Here is a 15,528-nt window from a genome sequence, read left to right as displayed (position 1 = left end):
TCCTGCCCCTTAACATGGCAGCCAAGAATCCAGGCACTGCCAGAGCAGCACCTGCTTTGTATTTCCTGAGCTCAGTGGTAAATTACCTTTCGGTTTAGTGAGTTTGGATACAGACTGAACTTTTCCACTCTGCAATCAACTTGTGAAGTTGATTCATTTGATGTTGCAAGAAAGCTATTGTCAGAATAGAGATGATCTCACTAAAAGAATAGATGTGGATGTCTCAAGGATGTGGCTATTTTGGTGTCATGTGAAATCAGTACTCTTGTAGTCCAAATATCTGAAAAAGATACTACGCATCATCAGTTTCTATAAAGATATAACACAGAGAACATTGACAAGTCTTTCTTTAAAATTCTGTTACTTTTACATGTTTCTGAATAGTAAAAGAAACTGCAGAACAAAAAAATCTTAAGTAAATGTATTTATTATTATTTGACTTTTTAATGCAGAAATAGTGTTATTCAGTTAGAGGCTTACAACCCTGTTTCATTGTTCTTTGTGCCAAAACAAGAGACAAGAACATGTTGGTCAATTGCATTTTGATTAAGAGTCCAACTGTGGTTTCAGATGTTTATGCACAAACTTCATTGACAGCAGGATTGATTACATTTGTATATGAAATGAGAATTTGTCTCAAAAATAATTTAAAAGACTAAGGACTCTTCTTATTTTAACACCCTTTTTACACAGAAAAGCCATTTGCATACATGAATAAAATATATACGAAGGATACAAAGAACAACTTCACAAAATTTATGTCACCTTGACTGCTACAATATTAAAATGGAAATTAGTCTTTTAATAAAGAGAACCAGTTGTGACACAAAAAGAAATAGCTCTTCCCCCTTCCCATAGTTTTAACTACAAATAACTCGGTGAATACAATTTTCAGAATAGACCTCTGTTTCACCTGTCCATTGTTTTAAAAAAGTAAAAGTTTAGCTCTTTATTAGTGATTATAACACAATTTCCTGTCCTTTCATATTTTACGTACCAAAGACCAAAAGAGTTTATAATTTCCAAGAATGCCTTGTGGATTAACTGGTACAGCTCAGAGCTGGATATGGGTAATGCTGAAAACATCTACTGAAAAATATGTCTTTAATGGTGAAAAAAATTACTTCTCTTAACTGAAATGTCTTTAGCATGCAATCAGACAAGCATCAAGGGTCATGTGCACAGTAGGAAATTGTCTTGTAATTATTAATAGTATCTTCCTTCTTCCTTTGAACTATTAACAAAAGCTAATGTTAAAGCAGCTATAAAGAACCAGACTGTCTACTTCCATTTTAACAGTAGGATTTGCCTAAATAAATGTTATCCTCTGAAAGTGAAATTCTCATTCCACAACTCAAGTTTCAGTCTCCAGACCCACAGCTGGAGTTCTGTGTAAATGCAGCAAAGGACACAAACAAAACCACCTCTTATTTCTAGAGGCTGCCTCTCTCAGAGCCACCCAAGAGGAGCCAGGTCCTAGAGGAACGACGCGCTCACCATCCTGAAATAACGCGGCTGAGTCGGGCGCCAGTTATCAACCAAGGGGTGATCGGGTTCGTTCTCAGCATTCTTGGAGAGGCTGCGGAGCTTTGCCATCTGCAGAAGAGCAAAAATTGAAGTGTCCCAATGGAAGTCCTTTGGGATCAAATCACAGTCCAACAATTAAACTAAGGAGGCTGGTCCAGCTGGGGAAAAAAGTCTCCTTCAAAGTTGTGAAGATGTCCTTCACCCCACCACCAAAAGAACTCTGAATAACCCAAACAGAAAAATGGGTCCTATTTGAACAGCATTGTGAAAAATAGTTTCATTTAGGTACTGTCTACAGAACTGTGTACAGACACAGAAACTGTGGGAAGCACTCAGAAAATGTGCATACAGCAGCACGTGCGGTAATAAACCTCTCCTACTCTAACCCTGCCTTAGTGCCTGATGGTTAAGAATACTTTAGAATTACAAGGTTTTAAAGCTGAATTATAAACTAATTGGTCATGTTCATGGTAGGTCTGCAGCAGAGGATATATTTTGCTGCAGTGACACAAGAAGTTCATTATTAGTAACAGGAATTGGAATTTAAATCTGGATAAAGACTTGGTCAAGGTTTCAAATGGTTTGTAAACAAGGTCTGCATCTTGAATCTCCTTGGCCATACCAAAGTATGTTTCCTTTTTCGAGGGATGCCATATGAAGAGTTCTGCCCATACTCATCAAAACTGTTTAATACTCTTTCTGTACTGCTTTCTAATTTTCAAAGGATGCAACATATATACAGATACCCTATATTCATTTGTTGTCACTACCACACACTGCACTAGACCCAAAGCACACCAGCTGTGATTCAGACACTTGAACCTGTCCCTGTTTGAATGACTTGCTGTGAAAAGCACTCACACATTTCCCATGTGTAACTTGAAAACATAGCCCCATGCAGGGACACATCACCTTTGTCTGCCAGGAGCTTCAATATGCTGATGTATCTACTTTTCAGTACAGACTTCAAGGCCAAAACAAGCAGAACTTCTGTCTAGGTTGTAAAGCCTAGGTTCACTGTGATTAAACTTGTTCCAGTTTCTGGACTGAGCTAGCTTGGGCATCTCAACATTACTATTCACTGAACAGCTCAGAAAAGACAGCCATCTCTGTCTGCCTGAACAACAATGGGATCACATTTATAACCAGCATAATATTCATCCAATGGATTAATATTCTGAAATTTAATTTCAGATTTCAGATGAAGAATAATTTGTACAGGAAGAGATGAAAATTGTTCATCAGTTTTGTTAAAACTGATAAATTACTATTGGAGAAGAGTGCTGGAGTTTAATATTTGTGGAAGATCTGCTCTACTCAGTAAAAAACCAACATGTATTCAGGCTACGATTACATAAAGATGAAAAAATTAGTCTGGAATTAGACAGGGTTATTCCACAGTTAAATTCCTGTTCTTTCATTAAAAGTAATCTGAGCAGCTAGGCCACCCACACTATATCTCCCTGGGATTTCTGGTGAATTGATTTTCCTGTAGAGCACTGATTTGCAGCGACCTCACTTCCCCTTGTGGCTAATATATGGTTACCATCTGGCTGCAAAAGCATCCAAGAAATCCACTGCAAATGCACACACACTTAAAATAATCACTATTAATGAGGCTGCCGTGGTACTACACTGTCTAGGATTAGAAATAATTGGCAACAAAATCCTCCTATGAATACGTTATTTAGAGTGCAGGCACTCTGGAGTGAGGGAAGTATTTCTATTGTATTTCTAGACAATAACTCACACACACTGCCAATTCTGCCTGAAAAGCAGCTACCTCAGGGTAAGAACCAATGTCTCGTCTTTATGTAGCAATTTCGTCTTTAATTTAAATGCTCCATTTTTTTTTCAGGAGGGATAGTTAAAGAACAGTCTGTATGTTTCCCAAAACTCACTACTTTTGGAACAGCTAAGAAAAAGACCATGACCCAAACAAAACTGTAGTCAAAAAGTCTTTTCATGAAGCTGGATCAATAATGTGATTAGTTATTTCTTTAAAAATGCATTTTAAATCAGAGATGCTCAATAATGACTACACTTTTCCTAATATAATCTGTAGCTGATCTTCTGTAATATAAACATCTAAGATGATTCATTTTGTGGAAACCAGTCAGACTATATTTGTATTTTTAACAGAAGTATGTACTTTAAAATAGCCCCTGTATTTTAATTTTTGGATGGACAAGGAAACAGAAGGCAGAGGAATTCAATAAGCTCAGAAAATTAAGCCGTAAGTTATATGAACACATTACCATATTTCATCTATTGCCAGCTAAGTTTCTCATTATACCTGAGTTATATTACTTAAAAGATAAAGAGCAACTTAAATACAAAGTATTAGAAAATAAAAATACTTCCTTTTTGTCATAACATGCACATCAACGAATGCACTAAACACATTATCATCTTGAAAACTTAAAATGAGAAGTTTTGTGTCTAAATATAATACCTACATAATATGTCAGTCCCTTGATTAATATTCATGTGCTTTGTATCCTGGAGCCTTGAAATTTGTGGTATTGCATCATTAGTCTGCTGACTGGAGGAATAACCTCAGGTGAGAAAACTGATTTGTGTGGTAAGAGGAGAATCATAGGCTGAAATAAGCTGAAAGAGGGCATTCAAATTCCTGTAAGTGGATTTGGGGGAAATTAGGATAGGAATTAACAAGAAATACTTCTTTACACTAAGTGACAAAAGAAGTTTTTGATATTAACAATAAATTATAGTTAGCTGATGTTGCTCCAGTTTGTGAAAATTTAGCTGGTATGCCTTCCAGAAACAGGTATCAAGCATGTAATTCAACCCTTCCAGCTTGCACTCCCATCTGCAATACAGTGCAGATAGAATCACCAATCCCATTACATTTGTATTCTGATAAATGATAGTTCTGAAAAAAAAACCCTGTAGTTAGTTCTACATCTACATTGTGGTATGCTTTTACTGATTTAAAAAGCTCTCTGATGTCTGTGGGCCTGAACTACCATGGTGTTGGATGTGGGGTGGTTCTTCACTCTCCTTTTAATCCTGCAATTTCTCACAAATCCAATGACTGTTTTCCTTGTGAAAAGAATAAATTCAGGTTATTGCATGTAAATAAAATGAAGGGGGAAGTTTACCTGGTCTGAACTGACTATGATGGGCTCTCTAAGAATAATCCAGGTAACACACTCTTCACAAGGTGGAGTAGTGACAGATCCATGGTATGTCCAGTAGTCATGAGATTTAGGGAAAAGAATTGAAGGATCAAAGTTTGGAAAAGGAGCATTTTTCCCCTTTAAAATAAAACAAAAACACAACAAAACAAAACAGAAAACTTCAACAAATATAGCCAAGATTCGCTTGCAGCTCTGTTATTTTAAGAAATGGGGAGTGACTCAGATACTGCAAATGTATGAACTGAGGAAAGTAAGCAGAGATCTACACAAGATATAATGGTGCAGTGAGACAGGGGAACTGAATGACCCTCACAGATGGGCCCAGAGAACCATGATGAAACAGAAAACTCCATGACGCTGCTTCTTGTACCTCAGCTAACTCATGTGAAGCAGCATCCAGTACCAATGTGTTTCACTCATTTCTGTGCAGAAATACTCCTCCTTCTGGCGTCCTTTCCTATGGAAATTCTTTCTATCTATTGAATATTGCGTTAGGTCACCATATAACAAAGTGAGACAGGTACTAATTTTATAATATTTGTGCTTATAACAAACAAGACAGCCTATGAAATGTGAGATTTATCACATAATGTTATCTAAGACACAAATGTCTAGTCAGTGGCATTTCCAGAGATCCATTAGTCAGCCTATATATTAAGACCAAATGGACCAATTTCTAAATATGCCCTTTATTTGGCACTGCCCACTGAGGCAATAAGGTTACATGCCTAGTTTTTAGGTGAGCAAAGACTGGGTAAATTGCTCATTTTCGCCAAAGTCATATGCCCTGTTAAAGTCAAAGAAGGCTCTTATGGAATTGGAAGAAAGGACTTTTCATGTTAAGGAAAAGCAACCCATGGTTTTACTCCCAAATATATTCTAGAAATGCTGCAGAGCAGAATCTGAAAACTAGGAAGTCAGACATTGTTATTCTTTGTTATTTAAGCAATCTTCCTATAATGAAAAGCTCAACATCATTACCTTTGTTTTGATAGCATTTATTTCTTCAAGAATTCTCTTCATCTCTGGTTTGGGAGTTTCCCCTACCTGTAAAGAACAAAGTGTGAGCTAAGCAAGGAGTTCTGCTTGACCAGGTTTCTTCTTTCTCCTATTTTTCTATATGAGCATCTATCAACTATAAACCTATGAGCATCTATATAAACATCTATCAACTATAAAATTATAATGCATTAACCGAACCTATCACCCCTACCAGCTCGGTAAGCTATGTCTTCTGTCTGTTACCTCTGCCTGTATCTCCCAACAGATATTACGATACAAATGGGGAAATTGTTTCAGTACAGAAATTTCACAACACACATTTCATGGTCAGATATATTGTTTGCAATTGCTGATCTCAAAAAAGACATCCAGCTTTCTATCTCTAGTTCTGGGTCTAGTAAATATGAATTAAACAAGAGAGAGCAACAGCTAATATTTCAGGCTAATGCTGCATGCCCCTAAAAGGATTGAAAAAAAAAAGGATGAGTAATATGTATTGCCTGTGAGATATTTTGTTTGAGAGAAAGTTCACTAAAAACCTAGAAGAGATACATGTCCTTGAAATCTGTCCCCAGTTAGCAAAAAAGACAGCTGACTGCTGTTGGTGAGAGGGCTACTTCTGACACGTGTCCCCATTCCATGAGCCACATAGTGACACAATAGCTGCAGGGACAAGTGTGTGTAGTTTTGGATACCACTTGAGATAATATGACTCATGCTCTGTAACTTGAAAGGGATACGTTACTGAAAGTCAACCCCTTCAATGTGGTAGGATCCCTAGAAAATATACCCACCAGAGAGTTTTGCTTTTTTTTAACCCTCTAAGAATAGAAACTTCATAGTAGCAAAGAAAGAAGGGTCGCATGTTTCTACTTACTTGCAAAAATATGGCCAAAACAGCAATCCCATCAGTTCTTCTCTTAGCATCAAGGTAATTACTGTATTTGGGATTCCAGTGTAACAAATGAAGCTTGAAACAGAGGAAAACATGTAAAAAACCTCCATTATTCAACAGCAAGCCATCAGAAGGCTGAATTTACAGTTCTTCACATAACTGTGTGAGTTTGAGGCAAAAAGGAACGATAACAAGGTCTTCCAAAAAAGAGATGAAAAAGGGACAGCGAAGTCATCTAACTGTAATATCTAATTATATAATAACATAATTATACTATTTGCTTTAAAATAAACTATAAATATCTGAATAAGAAATTGAAAAAAAAATAACTGTAACCTCATCTTAAAGCTGAAAAAAAGTTGCTGAAGTAATCAGGTAGACCATGCTGTTCAGACATCATCTACTGATATGTGATTCATTTCCATTTGGCATTCGAGTTACAGCAATTCTATCAAAGAATCCATATGAATGTCGTTCATGTATATTATTAGTCTACATTTCTCATGTTCTGTACAATCCTAAGGTACTAAAGAACCAAGTTAATTCATTCTTTCCACCCCTTTCTATCACTGCAACTTTATACTTCTACTATAATTCTGTATTTTCAGAATAGTGTTTTAGTAAGTTTGGATTGCATCTGAGTAATTTAGTCTTGCTGTGCTGTTTCACACCACACTGGTTTGAGAATATGGAAACTTTCATTTCACACAGAATTTTTCTTTTCTCCTGCTGTGAGAACGACTTCAACCTGATTTATGTTTATAAAAATCAATGGGAGTAAGAATAAAAAGGCACAGATAAATAAACAGAAAGAACTCCCAGAAAAACAGAGAAATTACAAACTTTGTCCCAACAGAACAATAGTGTCAAATTTTATTTTACACCCTGTTTTAAAGCAAGAAGTGGTGAGTCTTACCTCTCCTGCATACCTCACTCCATTCACGACATGCTCCGAGCCGTGGTCGTCAGACGAGCCCCAGTGGAAGTGCAGCTGCCGCAGCCTGTAGACTCCTGGAAGTGGCCCACCTCTCAGCACTGCAATTGATAATCTGCAACAGCATCAGACTCAAGGATCTCCCAATGCTTTTATATGAAATTCATATGTATCTACAATATTTACTCATGTATTTACATGCTTGCTGTACAGATGCCCTACGTTCTGAAAATCTGCACTGATTTTAGCCACATGTCAGGCAACCACCTTCAGCCATACACATCTACAGGCAGAGGAGAACTTTTGTGCCTAGGCTTCCATTACAGTCACTAGAGAGCACTGATTTAATTCAGCTACATGAATGTGCACCTAGTACTTTCTGGAATAGTCTAGAGACATCTGGACAGGACTGAGAGATCCGGTCCAGGATCTGTGGAAGAACTGTACATTCTAAAGCAATATCTGGAGGCAAGGGGAAATAGATTAGGTTATCAAATATGTCACAGGATGCCTGTGTTTGGGTAACTCAAGTAACCCCTAATCGAACAGTCAAGCCTCTAGAGTAATTCTGCTTACCTTAAAGCAGACACTCAACAGACAGTGACCTGAATTGCTCTTTGGATTTCTTGAACTCCAACTCTGTTGCCTCAAATGGCACTTTAGATACAACCCACCAACTTTTAAAATCCCACAATAAGACACCTAAATTTAGATGTCTTAATCTCCCCCTGAATTGAATCTAGGATTTGCTGATGTGAAAGTACACAAATATAACCAGGATTAAGATCAACTACTGAAGTGCTAGATGATAAAAAAATTCCTAGAAAACACTACAAAATTGTGTATCTTACTGCAGGCTGTGACTTATTTGTTTAAAGAGTTATGAAATCACTGATGCTGCTTCTGTTCTAATAGCTGCTCCCTCCAGTTATGGAAGAGGAAAAAGAATGCAGAAAATAAACCAAAGAAAAGCAAACACTAAGAATGCAAGCTATTTTCCTAAAGAAAAGTCCAGCCAGCGATGAATGATATCTAGTTTTCTAAATAATGTTACATTTCATAAATAATATTGTAAATGAAGGTGGTCTATTTGAAAGAGTCATTGAAATAGAAAAACATATTTACATTCACCAAATACTAGAAGATACTTAATTCTCATTCACTTTTTTTGAGGATCGAAGCTATAGCATTGCTATAAAACTTTCAGCAGTTCTCAAGAACCTGTCTTTATATGCCAGAGAAAAAAAATATCCTTCAATCTGAAAATAATTCAATCCATTATAATCTCAAGAAATACAGCACTAAGAGTTGAGCAAGCTGTTTTTCTCAACAAATTCCTTTTACTTCTTCCCACAGACATTCATAACTGTGGTGAACACAGTCAGGGTAAGAGTAGTAGCTGACAAGGCCATCAATTCTCCATTAAAATAGATCTGTAAGGCCAAGTAATCCTCTTTAAGGTAAAAGTATGTAATTATTTCCACTGATGGGCCATCAGCAGACATTTTTGATTGGGCATTAGGTGAAGCTCTGCATCATCTCATGCCAACACATTCCAGTTTTACCCATCTATAAATAGGCAGTAACTTTTACTTAGCACACTTTAAGAAGAAAGAATGATGCAAACAACATCTCCTGAAGGACAGAAAGGTATTTCCTTTCTTGTAATTACAAGTGTGCAGTATTAAACATATAAATACATGAAATGACAATGTAAGTAAATTAAATCTTCCTGCATTTTAAAAAGGGAAAAATAAACAAAAATAAAAAAGAATTAAGTTCTTCAATATTTAAGACATTACAAGTCCCAAACTATGTCTGCATAGCCTCGGGGGCAGAGAACAAACAGCCGGACCTCAAAATTAATAAGGTTTTTTTATTTTTAAGCATGTGCTTTGGAACTTAAACTCTAAACATATCTTTATCCTCTTGGGCTTCAATACTATGCAAATAAAAATGCACAACCACAAGGCAGAAAAAGAATATAAAATAAAGTTTATAAAAGAAGAGATGGTATCTTGACATTATTTTTCAGCAATATGAGTATATATTATTTACATGTAAGAGGGAATTTTTCTGACAATTGTTACACAGGAAATGTTCACCTTAAATATCTGAGAGTCATGGTAGAATTACCAAAATGTAACTCAGCCCAGGTGCAGGAACACAAACCAGCCCAGGAAGACAGGGGAGAGAAATATTCTCTCCTTTTTGGTGCCTTATTGATGCCAACTCTCATCCCATTGCTCAGTGACTGACTCCAAATGGGTTTGCACACCACCCTCAGTAACCCATCAGTGCCTGATACCAGACATAAAAATGTCAGTCTGTCTTGCTCAAATTCTGTGCTCCCCACACATCCACAGTGAAGAATGATCTATCACGGAACAATCCTACATGGACGTCTGCTCTGGAAAAAAGCTCACCTTTTATTTGATCTGTCATCAGCTGAGCAGCATGAGACAAAATGGGCTAATAAAAGAACAGGCTTTTTTTTCACTTCCAATGTAATCACTAGGGTAACTGTTGCACAGAAGGATGTAACTAAGGCAAGAAAACCCTGTCTCTCACTCTGTGACACAGCAAAAGGAAGGTGTCATGCAGTTGAGTGGAGATGGTTCCTCCAGTCACTTTATCTCAGCTAGCTGGGTGCCCTTGACAACAGAAAAGTGACAAGAAGCTTTTCAAATATGTGCGTCCACTTGCTGAGCAGCTTCTGTAGTGCTCTGGTTGTTAATCTGTGCTAGTGTCAATTGTCATCTGCCCTCACTAAAAGTAAAACTGGCAAAGATATGCCTACACAAAAGTCTTCCCTGTTTGCTGTAAAGGCAGGCGAAAAAACCCACAGAGAACAAGGCAGACTCATGATATGAGTTGTGTTTATAAACATGACAAGAAATGACTGTTCTAGGAAGATTTATGATCACACATCCTGCCAAATCCATAAAATGCACTGGTAAACCCCAATGGAATTAATTTAGTAATGTACTACTGCATGACAATTGAAAAGATACATTAGCTTTGTTATGCTGCTTCATAATAGAATCTAACAGTGCAGTACAGAACCCACAGCTGTTTCACATCAGTGTCACATTCTAAAAGTCATAAGAAAGCCTCTGCTCAGAAGAGGATCTCTGTACTGAAATCATCCAGCTAACTGCAGGGATAAAATGTGTTTCCTAAAAGCTTTTGGAACTCAAATTTCAGTTCTCGCTGAAATATTCTTTAAGCAAGCACTGAATAGATATGTAGCACCTTTGTAGGCAACTTCGTACTCTTTTAGGGAAGACTGGGAAAGAGAAGTGTCAGACAGAAGGCTGTCAGCTTGCCACCCACCCTCACCTACACTGTAACACATCTTTGCCAGTTTTGTGCCCCTGGATCACAGCCTGTTCATCAGTAAGCTCCCAAATCATACTCATTTGTGATCTGTGTGGCTGCTCCACCTCCAGGGGCAGAAAACTGTCAGTCCTCTGTGTAGCTGTAGCCTCAGCAGGCCCTTGGCTAGAATTAAAAGTCAAGCACTTTTAATTCTAACAATGGAAATTCAAAGTTAACAGAAGATCAAGCCCTAAATTCCCTGTACCCAAGTACAGGAGTTCTCAATACCTTCATGCAGACATGACAAATGTGTTATTACACTGAAGGAAGAATTTAACTTCGCTGCCTTTTGCCTTATGCAGTACAGCCATTGAGTGGTACCACAACCACAAAAGTACTGGGATTTGGTGGTGCTATTTTTGTAACAGCAACTGATTTTCTACAGGTGTAAATTCAGCAGACAAAATGTTAAGTAACATTTTACAGGAATCAACCAAAACTAGAATGTCTGTGGACAGACTTCCCCCTGGTTCAATTAAAGTTAGTGGGGTTTGTCTTCACTCTATAATACCATTGAAAAAACCGAATGTTTTATTTACCAGAAGCTGATAATGAAAAATTTCATTTGAAAAAATAAATGAGATTTCCCACAAAGGAGTATTTGAGGAAATGCTGGCCACAAGCCCTGGCCATGCTAAAAGAGCTGATTAGCAACAAGCTCTGACTTCTTACAGTAACTGTCTCTAATTTTTTTTTCCTTTTTGCATCATCTACTTTCAAATCCACATGTTTTTTTGATAGGAAAGAGTCTGAAAACAGCATCAAGGTAAGCCTGTAAGAATGCGTGCCTGCACTAAGGTACTCCAAATCCTTAAATGTCACCCATCTGAAAGCCAGTAAAAGAAGAAGTAGGAATCTGTTTGGTTGATGAACGTCCATAGGAACTGCCAACAAAAACAATAAATAAAGAGGGAAGATGAAGGCAGGTATCCATGTGACCTTAGTGTATCTCTGTCCAGCTGCTCTGTCTGGGTTCCATTACCAGACTTTTGTATCTTTACTGTTTCTCAAATAATCAAACACTGGTGTAACCATCTAACCAAGGTATTACAACAATAGCCAAATAGTCATTAACTGTAAGGAAGTTATATATCTCAAAGAGCATCATGACAATAGTCCCACCAGCTAGAAGCTCTCAGGACACTTCTCTGATATGAATATTTTATGAATTTTAGAAATAAATGGATTTTGATAGTGGAAATAAGATTTCAGCCCTAATTCAAACCAAAAATGGGTCACTGCTGGATCTAAAAGCGTATCTGAATTGCCAATCAGGCCAAAAAAACATAGCAGTGGTAGGCTGCCAATGTACCCAAGTTCTGGTGTGTTTTACTGAGCCCAGCAACCTAGAAGGTTTGATTTCAGCTCCCAGTTCTTTCTTTAATTTTCAGACTCCAGCCCCCACCTGCAATCATTTTACAGTGCATAAGATCCATCTTCATGGGTACACTAAGACAGAAAACTGAATCCACAGGAATCTATTGACTTGTATGGATAGGCAGCAGAGGAATGATACTGCTCTTACAGCAACTTAATCTGTCAGCAAAGTCAGCAAAGCTTTCAATTTTGTAGCAGATTCTCACAGTCAGTCAGACTTTATAAACAGCTGGAAATAAATTCTCCAATCCCTTCCACTAGGCTAACCCTAAGCATAAAAGTAATAAGGCCTATTTTCAACATAATACCTGAATTACATTGAATGATATTGATATTGAATTGTTTGAATTTAAGAAACTGTCCTCAATTGTGAATTCTCCAAGTGTTCTTGGCGGGATATACAATGGATGTAAAACTTGGAGACATCCAAAGTAATTGATTTCATCACTCACCTTGGCAATTTATTCAGCAATCTATTTTATTCAAACTAATGAAAATGTAGACAGAAGCACAGATATGGGTATGACCACTACAACTGAAAAAAGTCAGGAAAATAAATGCTTAGTTTTCTGGTTAACTCAGAAATAATTCAGATAGACAGAGTGATAGACATATACACAGACATAAAGAAAATGAGTATCATTGTCCAAAGGAATAAAAGCTTCACTCCTATATGATTGCTATTGCATATGTATGTTTTGTGCAGCTGGCGGTTCTTTTACATAAAGAATAAGCCATTGTACGTATCCTAAAAAACTGAAAATGTGTTCAAGTCAGTAGGAGTATGCACAGTGGAATTCGTCCTGCAATTAGCATTATATTAGAGAAAGAACACCACCCACAGACTCTGCAGGCAATAGTATAACATAGGAGACATAATAACAAACACTGAATGTTTCTTGACTTCAAAGAGTTGAGATATACACCTACTTTTTTTGCAGTGAATTGCTTTTTATTTCTGAGATCAAAACACAACCGTTACTAAGCAGTTCATCTGAAAAAAATTTCAGAACATTCTGAAACTTTCTGTTCTTTGTGGTGAGCATTGCATCCATGCTGTAGATTGCTGTGCCTGGATACTCCCTCCCATTCAAAATCTGAGTTATTTTCACGATGCTTACACTTTTATTTTTATGCAGAAGATGCAACCATTGGTATACCTGATGCTGTTCTAACAAATACAACAGATGGTAAAATATGGTAATAGTCATGGAGATCTCACATGCCACAGCTACATTTCTTTACTTGTGTATCATTTCATTTGACATTAATAATATTTTTCTTCAAATAACATTGAAAATTCCCACTTTGCTAGAAAAGTTACAAAACTCTTAACTGCATAGTAATTTGTGAGTTTTGATAGTATATTAACTAGTCCAGCATACATACATTTTGATCCTCAGCTTCAAGAAACCCAACTAATTAGTTAAAAATCCATTAAATTAAATCCATATCCATATATACTTAACAAGAAACAATCTATGAGTAAGATTTCTCATAGTAATTAGAACTGTCAGTTCTAGTCATATAGAAAGTTAAGTTTCAATGCAGGTAAGAAATAAGTCTGTACACTGTATGCTGTCATAGTTGTAACTGGATAAAAGCTGACACAATTAAATTTATCAGCCCTATAATCTTCATTAAGACAAAACCTCATTAACGCCAAAAAGAGTTTCAACTGATTAAATACCATGACCTTGTGGCAACATCTGGCTTGTTACTTCATTTATCACAAATTACGTGGATAGAGTTTTTAAATATTGTAACTTAAGATGTTCTGCAGGGCATCTCAAATAGGTAAAATGGAATTCAGTTCTCACAGAAAAAGCCTGGGCCTCCTTCATCCTGAAAAGTAAGACAACTGCAATGACTTTTTGCAGCCCCACAAATTTATCTTACACCTTAATTCACCCTGTACCAATTTTCTTTGCGCCTCTCTCCATTCCCTGGGATTTTACCGATGAACTTTAAAAAGAGACTCAGACTTTGCCAGCAGCAGCACAGGGTACCCAGTCAGAGAAACCTGTACATCACACACAGGCAGTACACAGCACCCTTCCGAGAGCCTGAACAGTCAGAGCAGGCTCTGCCATGCAAATTGAGAAACAGTCACTCATATGTAAGGACAGAGAGGTGAAAACAAAACCGACCTGATCTATCGAATGAATCATCAAATACAACTCTGCAGGTTTTCCCGTTATTGAGGATGGTCTTAGCTGCCCCAGGATCATAACTAGCAAACCATGGTAGTAGAGAACTATCATAATGCACCTCTTTGTTATTGATTTCAATCGGTGACTGATGACGTCCTTTTGCAAAAGGGTAATTTTTGTGCCACTGATCTGGTCCTACAAAAAAGTACAGAAAAGTATCAGGAGAATCTTTTCCAGAGAGATATGAATCATACTTGTTACAATTAACACAAGGTTGGCTTTGCTTAAGTATAGAACACAATTTAAGTGCATTAATAAGTAATTGCCTAGTTGTTATTAATGCCCTGTCAAGAGTTTCACTGTATAAAAAGCAACTAGATTGACTAGCTGGAATACTGGGTACTTAAGTCCTTCAAGTGAACCTAAACTCTTACAGCAACCTCAAGACTGACAACTAGGAGAATGATAATATGCCAAGGAAGAAAACCAGAGGTATATACTCCAAGTCCAGCAGTGGCTAGAAATGTGATGGGATATACCCAAATGATTGAAATATGGCACCATGTAGCCATTTGGAATGAGAAAAGGCCACTGAACCCTGGACGTGCCAAGAATTTGAAACGTGGATTAAATTATCATCATGGTTTTACCAAGAAGTTCATGTGGAAAAAGCCTGTTCTTCCTGCAGCAGGGGAGAGAGCAGGAACAAGAGACCACCAATACCCCAACCTCTCCAGGCAGGCAGGGCCTGCAGCCCAGCACTCTCTTCCTGCATTAGGGCTGGCCTAAATTGGACATATTGCTATGTCCAATTTTAATTTACATTAGCAGTATGAAAACTGACTTTATTTAACTCAAAGACCCCCTGCCATTGACCTCTCCTTCCGCCAGCTTCGCCTCTTCCGTGCCGGCGAGCGACAACCGAGAGGCCTCGGCCCGGCCACCTGCAGAGCCCCGGGCCCGCCTGGAGCCCGTATCCCCGCCGTGCTCCCTCGGGAAGAGGGGCCCCCGTTTCGCCCGGGTTTCGGTGCCGGGAGGAGCGGGCCGGGCGCGGCCCCCTGCTCACCGTTGTCGCTGTCGTAGCCCCAGGGGTAG

At 37.8% G+C, this 15,528-nt stretch overlaps 1 protein-coding gene across 1 annotated transcript; it reads right to left on the bottom strand.

Moving 5' to 3' along the window:
* Positions 1-463: 463 nt before the first annotated feature.
* On the bottom strand, positions 464-15,527 carry LOC102038230 (carbonic anhydrase 3-like; the record flags this gene model as incomplete). The annotated part of the gene is made up of 7 exons (XM_005422872.2): positions 464-1,596; positions 4,653-4,808; positions 5,673-5,738; positions 6,571-6,663; positions 7,505-7,623; positions 14,431-14,628; positions 15,500-15,527. Coding segments are annotated over 7 exons (780 nt in total), but the record flags the coding sequence as incomplete, so codon positions are not given.
* Position 15,528: the final 1 nt, after the last annotated feature.

The sequence above is a fragment of the Geospiza fortis genome, unplaced genomic scaffold (genome assembly GCF_000277835.1).
Source record: "Geospiza fortis unplaced genomic scaffold, GeoFor_1.0 scaffold7, whole genome shotgun sequence".
Classification (NCBI taxonomy): Eukaryota; Metazoa; Chordata; class Aves; order Passeriformes; family Thraupidae; genus Geospiza; species Geospiza fortis.
The sequence above is the reverse complement of the archived record's forward strand: the minus strand, read 5'-3'. Positions and strand labels throughout refer to the sequence as shown.